The sequence below is a fragment of the Aethalodelphis obliquidens genome, unplaced genomic scaffold (assembly GCF_003676395.1).
Source record: "Aethalodelphis obliquidens isolate GAN/ISIS:26980383/991018 unplaced genomic scaffold, ASM367639v1 scaffold21, whole genome shotgun sequence".
Classification (NCBI taxonomy): domain Eukaryota; kingdom Metazoa; phylum Chordata; class Mammalia; order Artiodactyla; family Delphinidae; genus Aethalodelphis; species Aethalodelphis obliquidens.
Genome location: NW_020837965.1, coordinates 17,499,828 through 17,524,859, shown reverse-complemented (window position 1 = coordinate 17,524,859; position 25,032 = coordinate 17,499,828). Strand labels below are relative to the sequence as shown.

At 46.1% G+C, this 25,032-nt stretch overlaps 2 protein-coding genes across 6 annotated transcripts in view; one reads left to right on the top strand and one right to left on the bottom strand.

The window, feature by feature from the left end:
- Positions 1 to 11,623, top strand: part of BTBD7 (BTB domain containing 7) — an 81,187-nt gene extending 69,564 nt beyond the window's left edge. For all 4 annotated transcript variants that reach the window (XR_003435621.1, XM_027120414.1, XM_027120415.1 and 1 more), the window contains 4 exons: positions 1,267 to 1,456; positions 1,864 to 2,042; positions 4,028 to 4,465; positions 6,301 to 11,623. Coding sequence is in view for 3 of the 4 variants with exons in the window: in XM_027120414.1 (XP_026976215.1) it covers positions 1,267 to 1,456; positions 1,864 to 2,042; positions 4,028 to 4,465; positions 6,301 to 7,116 (1,623 nt within the window). In the remaining variant the exon portion in view is untranslated. The remainder of the gene's footprint in view (positions 1 to 1,266; positions 1,457 to 1,863; positions 2,043 to 4,027; positions 4,466 to 6,300) is intronic.
- Positions 11,624 to 21,755: 10,132 nt separating this feature from the next.
- The window catches only part of UBR7 (ubiquitin protein ligase E3 component n-recognin 7), a 16,562-nt gene continuing 13,285 nt past the window's right edge, over positions 21,756 to 25,032 (bottom strand). For both annotated transcript variants that reach the window (XM_027120410.1, XM_027120412.1), the window contains one exon: positions 21,756 to 23,963. In XM_027120410.1, the coding sequence (XP_026976211.1) occupies positions 23,871 to 23,963 (93 nt within the window). In that variant the 3' untranslated portion in view covers positions 21,756 to 23,870. The remainder of the gene's footprint in view (positions 23,964 to 25,032) is intronic.

The window sequence follows — 25,032 nt, the reverse complement described above, 5'->3', positions numbered from 1 at the left end:
GTCTGGTGATAAAAGGCCCGTAATAATCTAGATCTACCCTCCCTTCTGCTCTGTCTCAAAATGGAGCAGCAGTAAGCTGATCAGACAGTCCTCCTGTACCCATGCATAAGCAGAAAAATGCCCCCAGTAAATGTGGAAAATGTTTTTACATGATGCCATTTTGACCGTTCTGCAGTTTGTTGAGATAGATTCATCTGAAACTTACTTAACAATTAGGTTTATGTATAGGTCTGTTGAATTTAATATCAGTCTTTAATATTTTATATTTTGAGCATTTCTTGTTGGCTCTGATATTTATATACATTGTTGTATATACATACATATATACATATATATGTATATTTATATACATATATACATTGTTTTCTTTATAGTAACTTTATGTATAAGTTATTTCTGATTAATTTTATATCCCTTCTTCAAATTTCAAATACTTCAATTAAAAGCAGATTTTTCAGGCTTCCCTGGTGGCGCAGTGGTTAAGAATCTGCCTGCCAATGTAGGGGACACAAGTTCGAGCCCTGGTCCAGGAAGATCCCACGTGCCTCGGAGCAATAAGCCCGTGCACCACAACTACTGAGCCTGTGCTCTAGAGCCCGTGAGTCACAACTATTGAGCCCGCATGCCTAGAGCCCGTTCTCCACAACAAGAGAAGACACCACAATGGGAAGCCCATGCACCACAACAAAGAGTAGCCCCCGCTCGCCGCAACTAGAGAAAGCCCGTGCATAGCAACGAAGACCCAATGTAGAAAAAAATAAATAAAAGTAAATTAAAAAAAAAAAAAAGCAGATTTTTCAGAAAATGATTCTTTCTTTTCAAAGATGCTCCAAAAAGATCCTTTAAAAATTAAAGAGGTAGGGCTTTCCTGGTGGCGCAGTGGTTGAGAGTCCGCCTGCCGATGCAGGGGATGCGGGTTTGTGCCCCGGTCCAGGAAGATCCCACATGCTGCGTAACGGCTGGGCCCGTGAGCCATGGCCGCTGAGCCTGCGCGTCCAGAGCCTGTGCTCCGCAACGGGAGAGGCCACAGCAGTGAGAGGCCTGCGTACCGCAACAAAACAAAACAAACAAACAAAAAATTAAAGAGGTAGGAAAAAATTAAAGAGATTAGGGTACTTTTTCCTTTCACCACTAATTTTAAGCTTCATACACTGGAAACAATAAATTAATTCCCTTTTTATATGATGATGGTGGCGATCTTTCTCTAAATGTGATTTAGCAGAGGTGTAAGGTTGACTAATTCTGTTAATACTGAATTGTTTTCAGTCAGTGCTAGACGAGATGATGGTGGAACAAACAGATCTTGTGCGTTTGAGAATGGTTAGAATGTCCAATGTGCCAGACACACTTTACATGGTCAATAATGCCGTGCCACAGTGCTGTCACGTGATCAGCCACCAGCAGATCAGCAGTAACCAGTCAAGCCCTCCTTCGGTTGTAGCAAATGAAATCCCAGGTAAGGCAGTAACCTTGTTTCAGGCATTATACTTAAACGAATGATCATATTTTGGATAGTCAGGACTTAAAAAATTATTTGAATAAAAGAATGAATATATTTAAAAGACTTTTGAAATATCCTGAGATCCAGAAGAGAATATATGCAAGTAAAATTTTATTTGGGCTGTGAACTAATAATGCAGTTCAGGAGCTGTTTGGTATTACCAAGAGCCTTTTGGACACAGTGAAATTTTAAAACCTTAAAAAATAATTAGAAGTATATAAATTACTATCCAGGAAATTAAAATACTATCAAAAATTTATGAGAAGATTCTGATGCAAAACACATGCTTTTTTCTTGCATTCAGCAGGTGGTCTTTTGTGTAGCTCAGGTATTGTGCCTACAAACTATTTCTCTTCTTCCAGTTCCTCGTCTCCTCATTATGAAAGACATGGTCAGACGTCTGCAGGAGCTACGACACACTGAGCAGGTGCAGAGAGCCTACGCACTTAACTGTGGGGAAGGCGCCACAGTGAGCTATGAAATTCAGATTCGAGTATTGAGAGAGTTCGGGCTTGCAGATGCTGCTGCAGAGCTCTTGCAGGTGGGAAACGGCACTAAACCATTTAAAATAGGGAGCCTTGTGATAGATTGTCAGTTATTATTAATAATAAAAATAGTATGGTATTCTTTTGGATTTTGTGATGTTGTGTTATATGTCATATTTTAAAATTTGCAATTTCTCATTCTAAATAAATATTCAATTTTTTATACTTGAAAAAAGATTAAAATATAAGGAGCCTTGACTGTCACTCAGGCAGTATTTTACATATCCCAAGGAGCCCTTGTAGCATGTCTTTTTCTTTGTACATGCTCTTTGACTGTCCCTGGTGTCTTGGATGACCTGAAAGCCCCCAGTGAGAAGCAGTGTGGTAGAGTGGACAGGGCACAGTCTCTGGAGTGAGAACTGGGTTTATATCCTGGCTCTGCTGCTTACCAATTAGTTAACTTGGAGCAAGTTACTTAACCACTCTGTGCCTCAGTTTCCTTACCTGTAAAATGAATTGTTGTGAAGATAAGAGCTGCTGTATGTAAAGCAGCTATGCCTCTTGTATATATTAAGCACATAAATGCTAACTGCTAAAAGTTCATGGTATGTACGCCCAACAGAAGTGGAAGAGAAAGTAGAAAATTCTGACCTTCCTCTGCTTTCTGTCCCTGGTTTGGTCACTAGGTATCAGGTTTTAGCCTACTACATACTTAACAGACCTTCCATATGCCTCTCTTTTTCCCTCTCTCCTCCCCTTTATTATAAGAATTTTTTTTTTGCATGATGGTTCAAACCCTATAAGCATGAGAATCAAGGAATGAGTGCTTTTTATTTTTTTTTAACTAGCACGAAGAAACCCATTTCTAGTAATTATTTGGTACAAAAAGCAGTAGCATTTTTGTATAAAATGTGTAAAGTAGTCTTCACAGCAACTAAAGTAGAACCTAAAATAAAATTTAATTTCATCTGGTCAAGTGATTGAATTGTTTTCTTGCCACTAACAGCAAACCACTTTAGCCTGAGTTTTCAAAGGGGAACATGGTATGGTGGCCTTAGGCAAGGAGCAGGCCATTTTTAGGTTCTTTTTTTTTTTTTCCACCATTTTTAGGTTCTCGATTTTCAATTTTTACTGTGGTTTCTATCTCTAAAACAGGCTTGTTTTCTGTTCATTTCTATTCTCTTTGCCATTCTAAATTGTATCTTAATTTGATCTCTTAAATTGTGTAAGTTTTACAGTTTAAGAATTTCCATTAGTGCTTATCAAAATATTAATCAAACTTATTTCTATATAATAGGTAAGGAATAGTATTTTGTAGTTTTTATTTCAGACTGAAAGTGTACAGATGTTTTGCCAGAAAGTTCTAGAATCCTCACTTATATGCCTTTTCCTCCTTTTTAAAAATTTCTTAATTTTTTTAATTTTTTAAACATCTTTATTGGAGTGTAATTGCTTTACAATGGTGTGTTAGTTCCTCCTTTTGTTTTTATTTTTTTATTTTTTTGGCGGTACGCGGGCCTCTCACTATTGTGGCCTCTCCCATTGCAGAGCACAGGCTCTGGACACGCAGGCTCAGTGGCCATGGCTCACAGGCCCAGCTGCTCCACGGCACGTGGGACCTTCCGGACCGGGGCACGAACCCGTGGCCCCTGCATCGGCAGGCAGACTCTCAACCACTGCGCCACCAGGGAAGCCCCCTCCTTTTGTTTTTAATGTTAATTTTATTTTCTTAGCAAAGACATATTTGCATTAGGTTTTATTTCCTGTTTTTGATTATCACATAATCTTGCAAGAGATTACTGACCTGCTTTCTGGAGTATTCAGTTACACTGCTCTCCTTGATAGCTGCTGCGCTCTACCCTTTTATACTGTTTTTGAGGTAATTTTTCCTTGGGCTTCTGGCCTAGAAAAGTGTGTTGTGCCTTTTACTGTTGCTGAATGTGGTTTTCCTAGGTAGTCGCTTAACTCAGCCTGTAAATTTCTGTCCAGGAAATCTGCTAACAAATATCCTACCTTGTTTTACCCCCCCATTCTTTCTTAGAATCCTCACAAGTTCTTTCCTGATGAACGTTTTGGAGATGAAAGTCCACTCTTGACAATGAGGCAGTCTGGGAGATGTCGAGTTAGCAGTAACCCCGCTGCAGAAACCGTGTTTACAGATCCGGACTCTTTTGTGGCCTTCCATCCACCCTTGCCACCTCCACCACCGCCGTACCACCCCCCAGCTACCCCAGTCCATCACCACCTCAAAGCGGGCTGGAGACAAAGACCTCCCAGCCAACACCCTTCACGTTCGTTCTCTTATCCTTGTAATCATTCACTGTTTCACTCCAGAGCAGCTCCTAAAGCAGTGCCCCCTCCAGTCTGTTTGCCAGGTGTTCAAGCAGCAGGACCTGACTGTCCCGGCACCACAGGGCTGGGGAGACAGACGGTAGCCGCCGCCGCCGCCTCAGCAGCAGTAGTATCTGAGAGACAAGTGGTAAGTTTGCACCTCAGTAACCTACCTAAAATTACAAGCTTCTGGAATGTTAGAAGCAATTTCCTTGGCCCCTGGGACTCAGCGGCGCCCAGAAGTGTTACTGACAAGCTGAAAGCATAGACTTAAGGGAGTATGGAAAAGGGAGAGAAAAAGAGAGTGTAGGGGGATGGAAAAGGACGGAGAAGAGAGACGAGGTGTTTGCGGTGGGAGTAGGCCAGGGCCTTCCCTTATGTTCGCGTGCAGGTATCCGGAAGGGTGGGGTTACTGGACAATGCAGATGACGTTACCGTTACTGTTCAAGCACGTGTCAAGAGTCTGGCCCCGACCTCTATTCTACCAAAGGCTTTGTTGGGGCAGGAAGGGGAAGCTACTTGTAGCTGAGTATACCATCGGGAACAATGTGGCAGAAGACTCCTCATTCATAAAATGGGCAGAAAATTAACCCGCATGCATGTCTCTGCTTCTAGCAAGCTATTCCATCAGAACACTCATTTGACTGGAAATCACAGTCGCTAGCGCTAGTAGGTAGTAAATTAAGCAAGAATTCTTTGCTTGATCTTGTACTGCATTAGAGGCTGAATTTCTGTTTTATATAATACATTTGGAAAAAAAACAGTGGTGATTTTTAAGTCTGCCTGCTTAGTCACATACTGTTAATAGTGTTCAATATAGAGAAGAACAAAAGGTACATGTATTAGTTAAGGGAATCTTCATTAAAAGATGGCCTTTTGGAAGCTGTGGGGTAGTGTACGCCTTGGGTCAGATTACGGTCCTTCCTCACCTTATACCCTTCTATCCGCTTTCCCTGCTGTCCCCCCGAACCCCTCCAAAAAGAAGAAACAGCAAAGATTGATAGTGTTGAATAAACCAAATTCCCATCTTACTGGCCTGGCCCTCAGTTACAAAAGTTCTACTACTGTATATTTTATTTATTTATTTATTTATTATAAATATATTTATTCTTGGCTGTGTTGGGTCTTCGTTGCTGCACGTGGGCTTTCTCTAGTGGCGGCGAGTAGGGGCTACTTTTCGTTGCGGTGCACAGGCTTCTCATCGCAGTGGCTTCTCTTGTTGCGGAGCACGGGCTCTAGGCGCATGGGCTTCAGTAGTTGTGGCTCGCGGGTTCTAGAGTGCAGGCTCAGTAGTTGTGGTGCGCGGGCTTAGTTGCTCCGCAGCATGTGGGATCTTCCTGGAACAGGGACCGAACCCGTGTCCCCTGTATTGGCAGGCAGATTCTCAGCCGCTGCGCCACCAGGGAAGTCCTACTTTATATTTTAATTAAAACTCCCGTCAAAGGTGTTTTATCTGTATGTTCATTACAGTCTTGATTATAATAATGAAAAATTGGAAACAACCTTAAGGTCCAACAGTGGAAGAATGGTTGAGAAGTCATGCCTCATCAATACAGTGGAGAACAGTATGCAGTAATTTAAATAGTATTAATGGCAGTGTTATATATGCACTAAATTTTATGAAAATATGTGTGCAAAATATAAAAGGTGAGAGAACTGCTTCAAAATGCTAATAACAATGGTTATCTCAAGTAGGGAAGTTTAGGGTTTTTGTGGGGGTTTTGCCTTATAGCTTTCTATATTTTTATCATTTTAAAAATAAGCAGGGGAATTCCCTGATGGTCCATGGAATCCAGGTTAGGACTCCATGCTTCCACTGCCGGGGGCCTGGGTTCGATCCCTGGTCGGGGAGCTAAGATCCCACAAGCTGCGTGGCACAGCCAAAAAAAAAAAAAAAAAAAAAGTCAGTGAACATCATTTGAAAAAGAGGGAGTCTTGGGCCATTTTCTTTTAACCCTCCCCCTGTTTTGTTTCTGTTTGCAGTGTACACAGCCTGTGCTAAATGATCTAATGCCAGATATCGCCATGGGAGTGTCCACACTGTCACTCAAGGACAGGAGGCTTCCCGAACTCGCTGTAGACACAGAATTAAGCCAGTCAGTTTCTGAAGTAGGACCAGGGCCTCCCCAGCATCTATCGTGTATTCCACAGAGGCATACACACACATCTCGAAAGAAACACACACTAGAGCAAAAACCAGACACTCGAGAAAATCAGCAGGAATATCCAGATTTCTATGACTTCTCGAACGCTGCTTGTAGACCGTCTACTCCGGCTCCTGGCAGACGCAGCCCTTCCCCTCCGCAAGGTGGATATTTTGGTCCCGATTTGTATAGCCACAATAAGGCATCACCAAGTGGCTTAAAGTCAGCCTACCTACCTGGCCAGACCTCTCCTAAAAAGCAGGAAGAAGCTAGGAGAGAATATCCACTTTCCCCTGATGGGCATCTGCACAGACAAAAGAATGAGCCGGTACACCTCGATGTTGTTGAGCAGCCTCCCCAGCGGTCGGACTTTCCTTTGGCAGCCCCAGAAAATGCCGGCAACGGTCCAGCCCATGTCAGGGGGCGAACAGCAGTGGAAACTGACTTGACTTTTGGGCTGACTCCTAACAGACCTTCACATTCTGCATGTAGCTCTGAAGCTCCAGAAGAGAGATCTGGTAGAAGACTGGCAGACAGCGAGTCCTTGGGCCATGGAGCTCAGCGAAATACAGATTTGGAAAGGGAAGATTCAATCAGCAGAGGAAGGAGGTCACCAAGCAAGCCAGACTTCCTCTACAAAAAGTCTGCCCTTTGAGAGCAACCTCCAAGTCGTCTGTGCCTGAGATGTGAAACATCCCATTTTATGATGTAACCCAACAACTTAGAGTATTGATGCCAGCTGATAACTCAGTTTCACGTTATTTTATTCTAGTTTTTGTATATACACGTCTGTTAGACATGGCATGCTAAGAGGGTTATTCTGAATGCTGCGTCTGTTTTGTGTTGGAACAATTGTGTGGGGGAAGCATTTTTAAGAGCAAGCAAGCTGGCACTTTTTTTTTTTCTCTTTACAAATGATGGAATTTTTTTGCACTTGTACTTTTATCTGTATTGTTTTTATATCAGTATGTTAAACTTTATTGCCACATTTAAAGGACTGTATTTTCATACTTTTTTGCATTTTACCTTTCATCTAGCAATTTCCACGTGCATTGGATTGCACACTAAGATGTATTTTCTTATGAAATAGTTCTGTGTTTATTTTTTAATTATAGAAATTCCAAAGAACAGCACATCAAAATGCTCCTCTCTTTTCAGTAATCGTTTTAGTTCAGAAATCTTCCTGCTCAGTCTTCATAAATCTAACGTCGTACTTTTTAAATGAGTCTTGGGAGCTGGTCTTCATTCCTCCAGCAGGAATCCAGTCAGGATCCTGAAGTTTCCTGGTTCAGTAAAGAACAAGAAGGAGAAAAGCCTTTTGTGTCCAGACTCAAGCTGTTGCTTTATTCACAGTGCAGATGCTGTTAGAATCACTGCAGATTCTGGTAGTGTGGATTAGAGTTTCACTAGATGAGGTTCTAAAGCGATCGGCTTTCCTGGAATCCTAAAGAAGTGGAATTAGCGAAGTAACTTAAGCCTGCCCTGCGGGGTTGCCGGTTCTGAGCTGCGACTCTCCAGATGTCGGGGGAGTGACTGCTTGCTGCCTTCAGTTGTCTTGCTCTCTGTGGGAAAAAAACAAAAGGGCTTCAGCCTTACGGATGTCATTTGGTGTTTGTAAGCAGATATTTTCTTTTAAGTGTTTTTCAAAGTGTGTCTGAATTTTGGTTTCCTTTAAAGAAGTTGTTGTATAATGCATAATGCTTTGTCACCAAAAAAGAAAAAGAAACCTTTTTTTTTTTCCTTCGGTGAAATACTACATGTCCTACTTGAACTCCACTGGGGACGCTGGTTTGGGATTTTACTGAACCACTGAGCACATGGGATCTTTTAAGATCCCCTCCCTTAGAAGGGCAATGTGTGAGCTAAGGACTGTTTTTTTCTTACTCTCCAATGTAAATACATTAGTATTTGAGTTTTTAAATCACTTCAGCATTATTTGAGCATTCACTTTCTATTTTTACACATACACACACAACCGTAGCACTTAGAAGAAAAGAGACTTTCTGAACACTCCCTCCCGTGAAGGATGTTGGGAGCCTCTTCTCTGTGTATGTATATATATAAAAAACTCTGAATCACTCACACTCACTCTAAAACTATGCAGGGCTAGGGAGCCTTTACAAGCTACCATATAAATGAATGACATGCACTTTTAAGTAAATAGGTTTCTATTGGGTGTCAAGAACTCTGATTTCTCCCGAAACTGTAGTTTCTCTTACAATCTTTTCCTACTTTTACCCTGTGGATATACACTCAGGAATAATCTGACATTTTAAAAAATCCTAACAGTAGGTAGTCTTAAAGATGGGAACACATCAGTTTGTCTGTCTACACCGGCAAACCGCTGCCACTCGCTCTGCTGCCTGGCTAGTTAGCTGCTGCCCGTACGTCCCTCGATGTCGGCCAAGCTGCACACCGAGCCCCAGATCTCCCAGAGTCAACACCAGGCTACTGTGAGGTCGGCTACACATCGTCGCCTTTGAGGCTCCTTTTTTTAAAGATGAAAAACGTTAGGACTCTGTTCTCATTTTTAGTAGGTTTTTGACTTTATGATAGATGACGGTGTCTTTTGAAGCCAATCTCAGTCTGTCTCTCCTCAGAAACACAAAGTGTTAATTCCATCATATTCCTTAATGTGTATTTATATACATGTGTTGACATGAATTATTTTGATACAGTTTTAAATTTCTATTCTGAATTCAGACTGTGCTGTGCTGGTACTGCAAAGAAGAGTGAGTAGACATAGTTGGTGGGGGAAATCTTTCTCATCTCCAACCTGTTTTTTTAAAAAATGTTAGACGAGAGCTACTGGTGCCACACATGCATTTTTCTGAAAATTTATTAAATATTCTTTCACGTCCCTAAAATATAATTATAAAAGAAGTGGCCACTGTTCATAGTTTTATTTAATTTATGAAGTTTGCTTTTAATAATTTAGTAGCATACCTGGCTAAACTCTATGTATAGAGAGAAACGCGCTGTGGATCGTGGACTGCTGTGACTTCCAGAAGGGGAACAGATGTGGGTTTAGTGTTAGGGTAGGTGTTAGTGGACTTTTAATGTATCTTGTGAAGTATGGTCAGTAGGGTAGGTTGAATAGCTATGTGCCTCTGGCTTTTGAACCCATCTATTCAGTTTTCTTTAATGCTTACTAAGCATTAAATTCTTTCAGTGCTGTACGAAGATAAATGTGAAGTCTGAGTAAGATTGCTCTCAGAAATAAACATGTATAATATAAAATTTAGGCCACGGGACCTAGCATTTTACTCGGTGTAGAAATTTCATGAGAACCAAATCTCAACATACCAGATCTCCTCTCGAGGCCATGGACAATCAGGCCATTAGACAATCGCCACCTTTGGTGTCCGCCGTGTCGAGGTTAGCGAATACCAGTTAGAGCCTGGAGCGGAAGGAGAAGATCTACGTTTCTTCAAGATGCTGTTGGTCTGTTTCTTATATTTCTGTTTTAGTTTTGTGATTTTGATTAGTAATTTCAGTTCAGAGTCACCTGTGACTCCTAAGGGAAAAAGATAGCAGCATGAAAGGCAAAAATTATTCCTGAAAAAATCGTTGTTTGAATTTACCATGTACTATACATACTCTTTTTCACACGCCCCTGTAGCTTTTTCTAGGCATGTCCCTAGACCTAATCTCTCCTGACATTTTGGTAACCAGGTAGATTTTAAATGAGTTCTTTTTATTTGAGTCTTTTGGGGTTTTTTTTGGTTGAACTCTATGAAACTTTGCTTAATTCTTGTTTATGCTTCCTTAACAAACTGTTCTTTATTGAGTTTTCTTTGGATTTGTTGTCCAAGCTCTAGCAGCAGTGGACCATACGTGTCCCTTTGGATTTAGGTGATGATGGAGGGGAAATAGCATATGCAGCAGCAGCAGCAGGGTGCAAAGATGACCCCCACGTGTTGGCAGCAGCGGGACGCAAAGATGATCCCCGCGTGCTGGTCTCTAGAGGTGAAAGATGAACACTTCTCAGTAACTACTCATCAAAATATGAATTTTCATGTTGAAATCCGCCTTTTAGGGGAAAATGTGTTTCCTGAAACACTTGTAAGATACTGGTTTTGCAATTCTAAGGCATTTATGTTTTTATCTTAGGACTGAACTCAAAGGGAAATGTTTGCCTTTTTTTTTTTTTTTTAATTATTTGGTTGACCTTCAACTTACTGTTGAAAGTTACTATTAAAGCAGCAGTGATGGGTGCTATTCCCCGTTCTGCAGTGGTTTACTTTGTCTACTAAGGAGTTTACTTTAAAACCTCATTACAGATAACCTTACTAAAAGAATTACCGTCACACACTAAAGTGTATTGTATTATTTTCCATTAACACTGTTGTACGAACAGTGTTTTATGAAATGTTTAGTTGTCTTTTTGTCCTGTCGATTGCAATAGGTGTTATGTAATTGTTGTATTGGCAAGTTTTTTGATTTTTCTTTTCCTCTAGAGAAGCCTCAGACCATGAGTCAATCTTCCATATTCTGAATATTATAATGCTGTGGCCGTTTCTATAGAAAGATTACTTGCAAGTGTGTGTCTTGAAAATAACTTCTTGTGTCTGTGTGTTTACGTGGGTTCTGTCTAAGAGCTGAAATGAGCTCTGGAAGCTTCATCGTGTACCTGCACGTGACTGTGTATCTGGGTTCCATGGGCACGTGGGACGGAATCCTGCTCTTAGGTGGGGTGGCTGAACGATAAAGATTCCTGAACTCCACTTGCTGTTTGTGTACCACGTCTGTGCATCAGAGAGGTGGTATCTTCTACAACACTGCATTTCTTGTGGTTGTGCTGTTACTGGTATAAAGTCAAGTGCCTTCAATGCTAAAGGCTCAGAAATTTTTCTTAAACTGATTTCATGTCCTATGCAAGTGTTTTCTACAACCTGCATAACCAGTACTTTGTAAAACTTGTTTACGCTTCAAATGTACATAGTGTTTTTTAAAGAAATATATAGTATTTTTATTTAGGTACCTCCAAACTTGAATTCGTCTGTGTGAAGCATTGTAAAATGATACATTTCTCTTTTGAGTATCATTACAGTTGTACAAAGGTTTTCACTGGTTCTATTTTTCTACTGTTACTGACAAGCATGTAACACTGACTTTATCCTACATATAGTTGGCGTTTCAAATAAATGGCTTGGATAGAACCCGCTGAGTTGGATACAGTCTGTTTTAGCAGGTAGCACACAGCCCTCAGTTATCGAAGCAATGTTGTCCCCACCACTAGGTAGAAGTGGGAGGTTTTCTAGGTGGACTTCTCCTCTGTCTCTATGCTTTCAGTTATTCAGAGGCTTTTTTCAAGTATTATGGATTTCTTGGAAATACCATGTTTCATTTGATTCAAGTTCAGAATTTTCTGTGATTTCACTGGGGCATTTCTGAGAGATTTCATTTTACAACTTGAGCAAAAAAGTAACTTGCCCAGGGGTCTCCAGAGGAAGTTCAGCATTCCAAACACAGGGACCCAGCAACTGGAGTGAATCAGTCACTGGAAGGGCTGTGGTCCGTCGGTGAGAGACCCAAATGCACCCCAAGATTCACAGGCCTCCAAGTGTCAGACACCTGGCTTAGATTCAAACTCAGGGGCGTTAATATTTTTCCATTTGAAAGGGAAATGGAGTCATGATCTAGAGTCTAGTTTTCCAAAAAAAAACATGCAAAATAGAAAGTTTTCCAATTTCCGTTTTTTAAAATCACTATTTAAAATTTTTACTTTAATCATTGCACTAATAAGTTCCATCCCAGCATTTCACCCTTTGTGCCTCACTGGGGCAGTTCTCTTTTTATATTTCGTAACTGTCTTAGGTTTAACTGTGGAATATCAAGATAAAATAAAACCTAAGGTTTCTGAAGGTGAGCTTCCTCAAAATCTAAAACAGGAAATTGGGTAAGTCAACTTTCACTTCTGTTCTTGTGGATTCCCCTGGAAGGGTGAGTTCAGGCCAGCTTCCCTAGCTACTTGAGGCCTTACCTCTCCTCAGTGCATTAAGGAATAGTTCTTGAGTCCACTCTTCCCAAAGTTTGGGAATGTGGAGCAACAGATAAAGCAGACAGGATACCTATTCTCAGAAGCTTTAAAGTAGGAAGAGACTTCCCTGGTGGTCCAGTGGTTAAGAATCCACCTTCCTAATGCAGGGGACGTGAGTTTGATCCCTGGTCGGGGAACTAAGATACCACATGCCGCGGAGCAACTAAGCCCTCCCAGGGCAACTAAGACCCGACGCAGCCAAAAAAAAACAAAAAAACAAAAAACAAAAACTAGCTAGAGAGACAATTGGAACAGTACATAGCAATAGGAGGTTACTGTGGCTGAGGGGAAGTCTGGCTTGACATGGCCCAGGAATGAATGGGAGGAGAAACACACTGGATTCACTGCAAAGCACTTTATTTTTTTTTCCTGTAATCAGTGAGTTAAGTATTGTTTTCTTTAATTCTCTGTGAATCACCTACTATTATTAGTGCATTTTACAAATGAGAAAACCAAAGCACAGAGATATCAAGTGACTTGTCCAAGGTCACACAGCTAGTAAGTTGGCAGAGCCTGAGTTCAAACCCAGGCATTGTTGGCTACAGAGCCCAAGTTCTCAGCCACGGTGTTGTACTGAACACCAGAAAGCATGGTGGCCCAGGCAGGGGGACCATAGTGTGCAGAGCGTGGAGGTAGTTACAAGCACGGCATTTACTTGTTCAAACATTTATCCAATAAGTAAGCAACTTCCACCTGCCAGACCCTGCTAGGCCCTGAGGTGACAGGAATGAACAAGACGGTCACAGCCCCACTCATAAGAACGTTAGGGTCTCAAGGAAGAAAAGACATCGTACCATTACAGAGGTAAGGCTGGGGGTCTTACTGGTCCTGGGATTGGGAAGGCTTCCATGTGGAAGTGACCTTCAAAGTGCAGGGGAAGGTGGAGTCATGGGGCTAGGAGGGGCGGGTTTCCTGGGAGGTTTCGGGGACGAGGCAGAACCTGAGGCAGGCGGTCCTGAGCACTGGGGAAACCGGTGTGGGCTGGGACAGAGGGTTGAGCCCATCTTGCCAGCCCTTCCAGGGCAGGCCAAGGATTTTGAAGTTGATCCCAACAGGATCAACGGGAAACTGCTGTAGGGTTTTAAGCAGGGGCACAAATGTAATCAGATTTGCATGCCACACGTCACTGGGTTGAGGCAGAGCAGGAATGCGTCAGGAAACCAGGCGGGAGGCTGCAGAGAACAGAGGAATATGGTCAGGAAGTGATATCTGCAGGACTTGGGCATTGCTTGGACGTGGGGAGAGAGCGGGAGGCGTCACGTCTAGGGGAAAGACCATGAGTTTAACGTTGCTTGTGTTCACTTGGTGATTCCATGTAAGCTGGGAGCTCAGAAGCAAGGGGCCAAGCTGGAGGTGCCAGGTGGGAATTGTCCACATACGTGGGTGGCATTGAAAGCCTCGGGAGTAGATAAGGTGACTTAGTGGGGAAGGTTTAAAGATGAAAAGAGAGCCTAGGAATGAACTTTGGAGGAACTCCGACCTTTCTAGGTCAGCTTGAGGGAGTTGCTGACCAAGGGCGGGCTACCAGGTAGAAAGAGAACTAGTGTGGTACTCAGAAGGCCAGGCAGAGGCTGTTCAAAAAGGACGGAATATGATCTTCAGAATTTATAAAGTGAAAGGAGTAAAATAAAAAACAGGGCATATGGACGTTCCCACTTGTGGAGCAGACAAGAAAAAGGAGCTACATAATAAACTTGTATATTCATAAAACGTCTGCAAAGACCTATGCCTCTGGAGAGAGAAGGGCATTGTAATCGGGTGGGGGGAACTTAGCTGTATACTTTTTGTACGGGTTGAATTTTTAAATTACCTGCATGTATTACTTTTTCAAGTTAAATGTTAAGAGTTGAAGGATCAATTCCACCCCTCCCCAAAAGTTAACTCAGTGGCTGCTGCTCGGAGATTTTGGAAAATCAGGCTCAAAAGATGCTTTGGGTCGGCACCATGGAGAAGGTGAGTGAGGTTGGCAAGAGCGGTTTGGTGGCGGGATAGGGAGAGAAGCCAGGTGGGGTCGGGTTGGTGCGGGAGTCTGCGTGGGAGATGAGGCGATGGCCTGGGTGAGGAGCTCAGGGTGGAGAGGCGCGCGGAGAGCACGGAGGCTGGGGCAGTGGTGAGGTGTTGGGAGTCATGGCCAACCCCCCTTCTTCATCTCCACGCGTCCCTCATGAGAGACTGTCACACGCCCATGTGCAGTCCAGCTGGGGTCTATCCCCCATGGAAGAGGAGGAGGCCAGCTCAGCATAATTTGTTCTTAAAAGACTCTTAGTTCCGGGAATTCCCTGGCGGTCCAGTGGTTAGGACTCCATGCTCTTGCTGCCGAGGGCCCAGGTTCAATCCCTGGCTGGGGAACTAAGATCCCACAAGATTTGCGGCACGACCAAAAATAAAAAAGACTGTTAGTTCCTAATCACAACTACTTTCTCCAAGTATCAGAAATCATTCAAGGACTTACCTGGTGGCCCAGTGGTTAAGAATCCGCCTGCCAATGCAGGGGACACGGGTTCGAGCCCTGGTCCGGGAAGATCCCACATGCCGCAGAGCAGCTAAGCCTGTGCGCCACAACTACTGAGCCTGCGTGCCACAACTACTGAGCCCACGTGCCTAGAACTTGTGCTCTGAAACAAGAGAAGCCACCACAATGAGAAGCCCGTGCATCGCAAAGAAGAGTAGCCCCCGCTCGCCACAACTAGAGAAAGCCCGCGCGCAGCAACAAAGAGCCAATGCAGCAAAAGATAAATAAATTTATTTAAAAAAATCATTATCTGGGCTTCCCTCGTGGCGCAGTGGTTGAGAGTCCTCCTGCCGACGCAGGGGACACGGGTTCGTGCCCCGGTCCAGGAAGATCCCACATGCCGCGGAGCAGCTGGACCCGTGAGCCATGGCCGCTGAGCCTGCGCGTCCGGAGCCTGTGCTCCGCAACGGAAGAGGCCACAACAGTGAGAGGCCCGCGTACCACAAAAAAACAAAAAACAAACAAAAAAAATCATTATCTATGTCTTTTAAAAAAAAAAGAAATCATTCAGCAGTAGCAGGAGTTCATTTTAGAATCCTCTAGGGAGGGGCTTCCCTGGTGGTCCAGTGGCTAAGACTCCGAGCTCCCAATGCAGGGGACCCGGGTTTGATCCCTGGTCAGGGAACTAGATCCTGCATGTGGCAAGTAAAGATCTCAGATGCAGCAACGAAGATCCCACACACTGCAGCTAATACCTGGTGCAGCCAAAATAAATAAATAAATGTTTTTTAAAAAAACCTCTAGAGAACCCCAGTGAAGGTCCCTGTCCTTAGTTGCCAGAACCTGCCATCCCATCCCCCTTGTAACAGGACCAAAGCAGATGAACTGAGACATTGGTCATTTCTAGTATTGGTCATCTGTCCGATTGACAGTAACATGACAGCTCCCCAGAAGGGACCCTCACACTCCCCAGACGCCCCCAGACCTTTGCCTCCACGTTTGCTTATTTGTCCGAGTTTGAGGGACGCTCCCTTCACAGAAAGTATGGAAGTGAATCGTAGGTCTGCTCACCATCATCCGCTAAGCCTACATTAAATGTCCCAGCTCCAAACGCAGCTTTACACTTGACAGTGATACCGACACTGGGCCCATGGGCCTCACCTCGGTCTTGACTTCACCTCAAGGACCCACTGACATGTCCCTTGTCTGCACACCTTTTGCCCATGGGCTCCTTTTTATTTGGTCTCCAAACCCCCAGAGCTCCCCGTTCCGAATAGCCTCAGATGCCGGCCCTGAGCCTTTGCGTCAGCATCAGAGTTAAGACGTCCTCCTCTGATGTCTTCCCCGTGGGTGAGCCTCACATCTTGCAGAGCCTTGGATTTGGGGCCAGCGTCACTTGTCTGTAAATTTCGAGGCATCTGCATCCACAAAGTCTGGTGTCCAAGTATGTTTGTGACCACGGATGGATGGTGGCCGAGCTTGGGAGAGAGTGAGGAAGCCGAGACCAGAAACCCCGAGGGAGGAAGGGCTCGTGTTCCGGAGGGAGGCTTGCCTAGCAGGCACCGTCACCGGGCGCCACGAGGAGCCTACGGGTCCTCATCCTTAAATGGGGTGACAGTAGTTCACGGAGTTCACGGAGTGAGCTTTGACTGTGGACTTTTAAGTATTTTGCCACATAATCCTCGAGTCACTCTGAGTCTTCTCCCCATTCTCAGGTGAAGAAGCCCCTCAACACCCCTGGCAGGCCTGCTGTGAGGGTCTGTGGGCAGCTGTTGCCTTTCGCACTCTCCTCCTGAAATCCCTCACCTTAAACCCACGTAAACATCCTCCATTTCTGGAACCTTCCATCAGAGGAACCAGATACCTTGCCACCCTCTGTGACCAAACTAAAAACATTTGTCCTTCCCATTTCTCCACATTCTGAACAGATCCACCCAAACTCTGGTTAGTCCAGGTGTGGATGGCCCTGAGAGGCCCGAGTGCCCCGACTTCCCAGCATCCCCCCGCGGCTTCCAGGACTGTGCCCTTTGCAGCGATGGGGTCCGTCGTCCCCCTGGACCTGCTGTTCCCGCTCTCCCAGGTCGCTTGCACAGCCCCCTGGATTCCCAGGCCGTCCCCCAACCCCATCCGCGTTGCCCACCTTTCCTGCATGCTTCCCCCACCTTCCCACTCTCTCCTGTCCTGCCTCTTGCCTTAGCTGAGGTCCAGCCCTCCTCCCGCCCTGCAGGCCTCTCCTGAGAACTGGCGTCTCGCACTTTCCACACTTGAGGGTCAGGATAGGCAGTGTGTGGCGGCCCCCCTGTAACACCCCTAGCACCTCTGCAGCCCCTGCCGTCTGGCTGTCCCACTCTCAGCTCGTGACCGTTACGCTGTCACTCGTTTCATACCCCGAGGCCTTGTCGCAGCCTTGCTGTTGTCCTCTTATTCCAGGCCCGGCCATCAACCTGGGTAGCGCCGGGGACCATCTCCAGCTACCTGCTCTTCTATTCCCCTCCCACCGACTCTGTGACCTTTCCCCTTGTCCCCAGAAGGGCTCCACCTTTGAAACCTTAGCTCACTTCCTGCTCTCAGGCCACCATGTCCCAGATGCCCGTCCTGTCTTCCTCTGGAACCTCTGACCTCTGGCCTCCTTGCTCCCCTCTCAAGGACAGCCCAATGTCCCTAGGCGTCGGCCTCCTCAATTTGCTCACCTTTCCACCAATTTTCTGGCCAAACTCAACCCATAAACAATGGACATGTCCATCTCCTGGGTCTGGACCCAGCTTTGGGGACAACTGAAGACAGTTGTACAGCCACAGTCCCCATGGTCCCCACGGCGCCCAGGCTCCCGGCCTCAGTGCCCAGGCCAGCTGAGTCAGCCCTCACCCAGCTCCCGGCCACTTTCCACCCTAGCCTCCTCTCACGGGGGCCACCCTCCAGCTCACTCCTCACGCCTGGACCTCGTGGGCAAAATAGGCTGCCACCGTTTCCCTCGTCCTCTCTTCTGTGATACTCCTTGTGGGCGAAGGCACCACGCTCTCCGCTGGGGTCGCCATCCGTTCCCAGCCTCTCGCCTGGGGACGCTGCGCTGCGGTCGTGTTTCTTGGAAGGCGTAGGAAACCCTCCCTGGAGTGGTTTAGATGCTGCAAGACAGTCCAATTCTGTCATGTAAGTATAAGTGAATTTACCAAAACAAAACCCAGAAAAGAGTCAATGTCCCTCCTATCCCAGGGCAAACTACGACATCCTGTGATTTATGCAAAAACTATTGGCATCTTCCATCATTTCTGCTCCAAGAATGTTTCTGGCCGCGCCACACAGCATGCAGGATCTTTGTTCCCCGACCAGGGATCAAACCTGTGTGCCCTGCAGTGAAAGTGCGGAGTCTTAACCACTGGAGTGCCAGGATAGTCCCTGCTCCAAGATTCTTAACTGTTCCTGGTGCCCTACTTGAATGAGGCCAGACTGTGGAATGAAATGAGCTGGGAGTCACCCGTGGCAAGCTATGGACCCCCGGTTTCTCAGAGCCTCAGTTTTCACATCTGTAAAATGGGGACGGACAATCATAACTCTTCAGGCTGCTGTGGGTGGGTGAATGAGATCAGGCGCACAAACGCGTGCAGCCCGCAGCTGTGCAGTCACCTGACAGCGGGGCAGGCGGCCCCCAGGTTCCAGCCCTTTAACCATGAGCTGGAAGGACAGTCCCTGACCTCGCGGAATTAACCGTTTAGTGGGGAGGACAGATACTAAGCAAATAAACTCATGAATATGTCATCACTAACAGGGCTAAGTGTTGTTACGAAGTGACGATCTGAATATTAGCCACACGGCAGTGTCTCTCCATCCATAATGAAGAGGTCGTGGAGGGGAGGGGAGGCGAGGCTGGGCAGGAGACAGCTGGAGGCCTCCGTCACAGCAGCTGACCTGCCGATGCACCGAGAACAGAACCTGAGAATGGAATCAGTGGCTGGCTCCACAGCTTTGTGAAGAAACTGGTGGGGAAGGTGTGTCTGTCATTCTCAGCAGCTTCTCTCTCCTCAGCAGCTGCCCCATTTTATTCACAGCTCCAGGCCTGAGGGAGCAGAGAGCCCCTTCCCTCGCGGCTGGGGTGCTGACCCCAGCGTGGTCTCAGGGAATGGCCTGAGCGGCACCTGCGGCCCAGAGAACGTAACAGCCGGGGCACAGGCCATGACTCCAGACCCCAGGCGGCCTCTCTCACTCCACAGGTGCTGCTCAGGGTGGAATGAGACAAACGGGTCGCTTGTTGTGATGGCTGACTTTCTGTGTCAACTTCACTGGGCCGTGGGGTGCCCAGACATTTGGCTAAACGTCATCCTGGTGTGTCTAGGAGAGCGTTTCTGAGTTAGATTAGCATTTGTACCTGCAGTCTGAGTAAAGCAGATGAGCCTCCCAGTGTGGTGGGCATCATTCAGTCCATTGAGGGCCTGCATAGAACAAAAAAGCGGAGGGAGAATTTACTCTCTGCCCGTCTGAGCTCGGACACTGGTCTCCTCTGGCACTAGGACTGACACTTACTTACATCATCAGCTCCCCTGCTTCTTGGACCTTCGGGCTGGGACTGGAACTACCCCACTGTCTTTCCTGGGTCTCCAGCTTGCAGACAGTAGATCATGGGACTTCTCAGCCTCCACAGTCATGTGAATCAATTCCTTGTTTTATAGATATATAGAGAGAGACACAGAGAGAGAGAGAGAGAGAGATGGGTGTATATATCCGCTATTGGTTCTGTTTCTCTGGAGAACCCAATACAGCTGTAGAACTTTTCAATTTGGCTCATTTAACTACAGGTCAGCTGCATCCGGGAGCCTTAAGGCCTGAGGCAGAGGCAAGAGAGGGAAGCCAGGAGTCGGGGACGTGAGTGGGAGAAACAGAGTAGCACAAGCCACAGGCTCCAACAGGAGGACAGATGGCTGAGGAGAAACCCAGCCATCTCCAGGGGGATGGGAGGCTCCAGGTGGGGCAGTTGAGGCAAAGTTAAGTGGGGGCAGCCAAGGAGTCCCTGGGAGAAGACCAGAACAAAGATTTGGATGGGAGGCCAGTGGAAAAGTCCAGAAGTATCCAGACTTTTTCCACAGGAAAAGGCACCAAGACTGGGAGAGCAGGGGACGAGTGCCGTGTGCAGTAGGGGGCACTCTGTCACCAGAAGTGCTCAGAAGCAGGAGCTAGAGGACCGCAGAAGTGTTCCCTGCTACGGAAAAGTCTACGCGCTGTATGAGCTTCAGACAAGACTAATCCAGGAGCTCAGTGCGCGCATCACCGAGGGCCTGGTTTTCTCTCCCCTCCACCTTCCAGGCCGTTGGCTTCTCCTAAGCCAGGCTCCACAGGGCTCACAGGATTTCTGCCCGCAGCTGAGAGAGAAGGCCAAGGCGCCTCAAGTCACCCGGCAGGGAAGGGGAGGCATTGCCCCCAAGAGCATGGAGGCGTGGAAGCCCAGTGGCCAAGACCAGCGCTGGTCCCCTCTGAGCATCACCCACGAGGGAGGGACCCCTTCCCGAGAGGTGAGGCTGGGTGACTTCTCAGATCCCTTCCAACCTAGGGATCCTGTGACTAAGTATGGAACACAACCCGTCTAAGGCCCAGTGGTTCGGGGCACAAGTGAGTAGAGTATGGCTTTGGCCCCGTGCCAAATGCCGGATGCCCCTCGGGCCAAAGCTCGTGCCTGGCAGCTGCTTCCAGGTGAGCTGACTGGGAGGCAGCCTCACTGGTTCCTGGAAGCTCTGCTGGGTTGGCTTCCCGTGCTCCCCACATTCCCCAGAACACACTCACCCTCCGTGAGAGCTTCACTAGGTCACTGCCAAGGTCCGACTGTCACTGGGGCTGCTCTTTCAATTTTCTTCCAGTCCACTAGGGTCCTCTGGGGGAGCTGGGAGAACTGCTGTTTCCCTGTAATCCTGCGTATTCAGAGATGCGGGCAGCTCCAGGCCTACAGAGAGCACTGCATTCACTTGAGCTTAACTCACCACGGGTGATGACCTCAAGTGTGACTCATTTCCAAGGAAGCGAGAGCTGCGGGGAGGCCAAAGATGGGCCTCTGCACTGGCTTCTTGGTTTGTTCTCCATTTACTTTTGAAATAATGGCTACCATGGAGGTGGACCTCATCTCTTCCTTGGCCTGTGGGCTCCCAGCCCTCTCCCTTGCACACAGCAGGACCTGAACACATTGCGGTAGGTCATGACCGCCCATTTCTTTGTTCTCTGTTCATCTAGGCCCCAGAGGGAATCATGGGCCCTCCCTCCTCAGAGGTGTCCTAAAGTGGGGGTGGGGAGGGGAGTGAAGGAGCTCTGCTGGTGGGACCTGGGATCAGGTTGAATCTGATAAAACAGCTGCAGAGACAGGAACCATCCCCTCTGCTGCAGCAGGGCCCCAGGGCAGGCAGAGCTGCCAGAGTGGACCCATTTTCTTAGAGCCTGCAAAGGGAGGCTGTGTACATTTAGAAGTGACTAAAAACAGGGCTTCCCTGGTAGCGCAGTGGTTGAGAATCTGCCTGCTAATGTAGGGGACACGGGCTCGAGCCCTGGTCTGGGAGGATCCCACATGCCGCGGAGCAACTAGGCCCGTGAGCCACAACTACTGAGCCTGTGCGTCTGGAGCCTGTGCTCCGCAACAAGAGAGGCCGTGACAGTGAGAGGCCCGCGCAATGTGATGAAGAGTGGTCCCCGCTTGCCACAACTAGAGAAAGCCCTCGCACAGAAACGAAGACCCAACACAGCAAAATAAATAAAATAAATTAATAAACTCCTACCCCCAACGACTTCTTTAAAAAAAAAAAAAGTGACTAAAAACAATCTGAAAAACCACTATTCTGAATTGGTTTATTTAAATTTTACAGAAACCTTATTAGAGTTAAGTATGTAATTATAAGTCCAGTAACAATTCTACAAAAATGCACATACAATGCCAGAATTCCTTAAAAGTAACTAATATCATATTCCTGTTTTGCATAAAACATGCATTAATATCAACTGCCACATGTTGGCCAAAATCAGTCTCTACAAGAAGAGACAGTCCAATACAGTCAATAAGAAAACTAGTTGTTAACAATAGGTTAAAAAAAGAGGTTTTCTGGTTAATGTAAAAGGAACAGTACCTTTCCTAAAACAAGCCCTTCACCACTGGGTGATTTGTGTCGTGCTGCACAGTAATGCATCACCTCCAAGACTGGGTCCTGAGCTGTCATAAGGAAGGGAGAAACTTTCTGACAGTTAAATCAAATGTCTGAGAAGATATAAACTTTCAGGCCACAACGGTACACAACTAGTACCACCTTGCAGAGGGGGTTCAAAAATCCTCAGACTTGGGACAGAGTTCCCAAGCTGGGGATGTAAACCATCTTGAAGATGCCGTGAGCACTCACCCTAGCCTTTCCACCCTTTCTACAAGGCCAGCTCAGAGCACACAGGCATCTCCTGTGGCCACAAGACCTTCCAGCTCCACACGTCACTCTTCATCAGGATCTGTAATTAGGAGGTTTGATGCAGAAAAACGAGTTGTACTATTTCTTTAAGTCCTTGACTTTCTGTAGGCCTAGTTCACCTTATCCAGGGATCGGTGGGCACTTGTGACTGCTGGACACACAAAAAATATTAATATACACTTGTGGCCCCAAAGCCTCAAATGTGTATAGTCTCACACCTCAAAGTGTGTCGTCTACTGTCAGGAAAGACCACGCTCCTCCAGAGGGAGAGAGCAACTGAGGGCTCTTTGTTTATCAAAAGGTGTTTTCCACACAGACTGAGGGGCTTTAAAGGGATTTCAAACCAACTGAAAGGACATCCCCTCAAATATGGGGTTTTATACAACATCCCATGAGGTTCTTCAAAAGATCTCACAGTCATTAGGGACTCAGCTGTGGACAGTAACATTTATATACATAAAGCTCATCATTTGCACATGGGATCTCTTCCACATCGTCTCCCAAAACAGAGCACTCACTGCCCTGCTTGCTACAAGTCAGCTAAGCCAGTAGCTTTTTTCTTCAGCACAGATTTAAGGGGAAAAATAATAATTTATTGGGGGTTCTAATACCATTTTCTTAACAGAACAATATCAAAATAGGTCTGTTTATAATCTAGGCTTATGAATATCCCTGATAATATAAAGAAACCCAGAGGACTTTGTAAACCACCATGATTTCACAGGGTAGTACCCGGTCTGTTTTCTAGGCAGTAGAGAGGGACTAGTATAATGGCAGATTTTCTCCAGGAAGCCCTGTGAGCACTACAGTACTGAAATTCTAATATTCTAGTGCCAGTAGACTTGTGAATGAAATTTTCACTTTAAATTTTTTAGTAAAATTTGTAACAAAGGTAGTCTTCCTCAATCCTGCCATCAGCCAATCTCGTTGCCTGTGATAAACATCTAGGCCAGAAAACCATCAGTCCTGGCTACTCTGGAGGTTCGGCCTGGAGGAAGCAAGCTCTGAGATCCCTTCTAAGCTGTGACCAAAGCTCAGAAAACAGATGTGGGAGAAGGGGCAGAACAGGCTTGAGGAAGCTTTGACCCAAGGCACCATGATCGTAGGGGTGGGGGGAATCTACAGAGGTTGGAGCTGACAGGAAGAGAACTTGACAGAGCAGGTCCTGGAAGACAGCGGCTCTGTGACAGGGCAGACACACTCGGGAGTTAAAGAGCAAATCATAAAGGAAAACAAAAACTAGTTTACTTTCTCAAAACCAAATCAAACTTCTTGATACTCATGAGCAAATAACCCTGGCTGGACTGGCGTGGTGGGGCTCAAGTCTGTGGAATGAGCTGCATTTAGCTGAGTCAGAAAGAACGCTGGTTGTGAAATCAGCAGGAGGAGGCCGCTCCAGGGAGGACAGAATGAGGACCGAAGGTGAAATATGCCTCTTTTATCCCTGGAACAGTGAGTGGCATCTTCACTGGCTGGACGAGAAGGCGCCATATTCCAGTCTAGCTGCAATAATACTGCATCCCATCCACTCTTCTTCTCTTTTTTGACTGAAATTCTTCAAAGAACTGCTGGATGTCCTCTCTCTTAACCACCTGTTGAGGGAGAGCGAAAATTAGGAAAGGGAACATCACAGAACAGCACTAACTGGTTGTAACATTCACAATCAAGTCCAACAGTACTGCTGATAAGGACTGTGTTAATGTGTAATTAATTATCCTATCTCCATTGCATAGACAAGCTCATCCTGGCTCAGAGACTGGCCAGTCAGAGTCACGCGGTAGGCAGACAGCACACTGGTACGGAGTGTGGGTTCCACCACCGCCCTTGGTTTCCTCATTAAAATGAGATGAAAGCAGCACCCACCTAACAGGGCCGTTTGAAGAGCAGATGAGATGTAACACCTGTGAAACACTGCCCAGCACAGAGCAAGTTCTCAGTGGATATCAGCTGAGAAGACAAGTGGCAGAGCCAGGATGTCACCTAGGAGACCAACGGTCTCCCGAGGCCACTGCTCCCCCCATGACACAGCTGTCTCGGGAACGTCCTTCAGTCCCGCAGAAGCACCCACAGCAAACAAATCTGCTTTTTTTGAGATCTGTGCTCTCTCCTTTACTGAAAAAAAAGGAACCCCCAAACTCTTCCCTCTTCAAGAGTCCAAAATTAAAGATGTTTGCTATATAAATAGAAAAATAATTGGCAAAAACTATGGAAGCAGTACCCCCAGTAAATGGAATAATCATGTTATGCAATAAAAATGAGAAATTTATCTTGTATTTTATCGGAAAAAGGACTAGAACATCACATAGAAGTGTTTCTATTAGCAAAATAAAATATCAAAAATAAGAAAATAAAGGGAAATATGGATAAAAAAGTAAACCAGGCCTACCCGGAAGGAGTCCCTGCGCACCCCAAGAGTGAGTCTGTGCCGCAATTGACAGGTTTGTTAACATGGTTTGTAATTACAAAGGTAACACATTCTTATTATTATAAAGGAATAAAGGTGGGGTGGGGAGAGGGAGGGAAAGAGAAAAAGAAAAAGAAAGCACTGTAATACAGTGAGCAAGAGGGAGAGAGAGAGAGAGAGAGGGAGGGGGAGAGAGAGAGAGAGAGAGAGAGAGAGAGAGAGAGAGAGAGAGAGAGAGAGAGAGAGAGAGAGAGAGA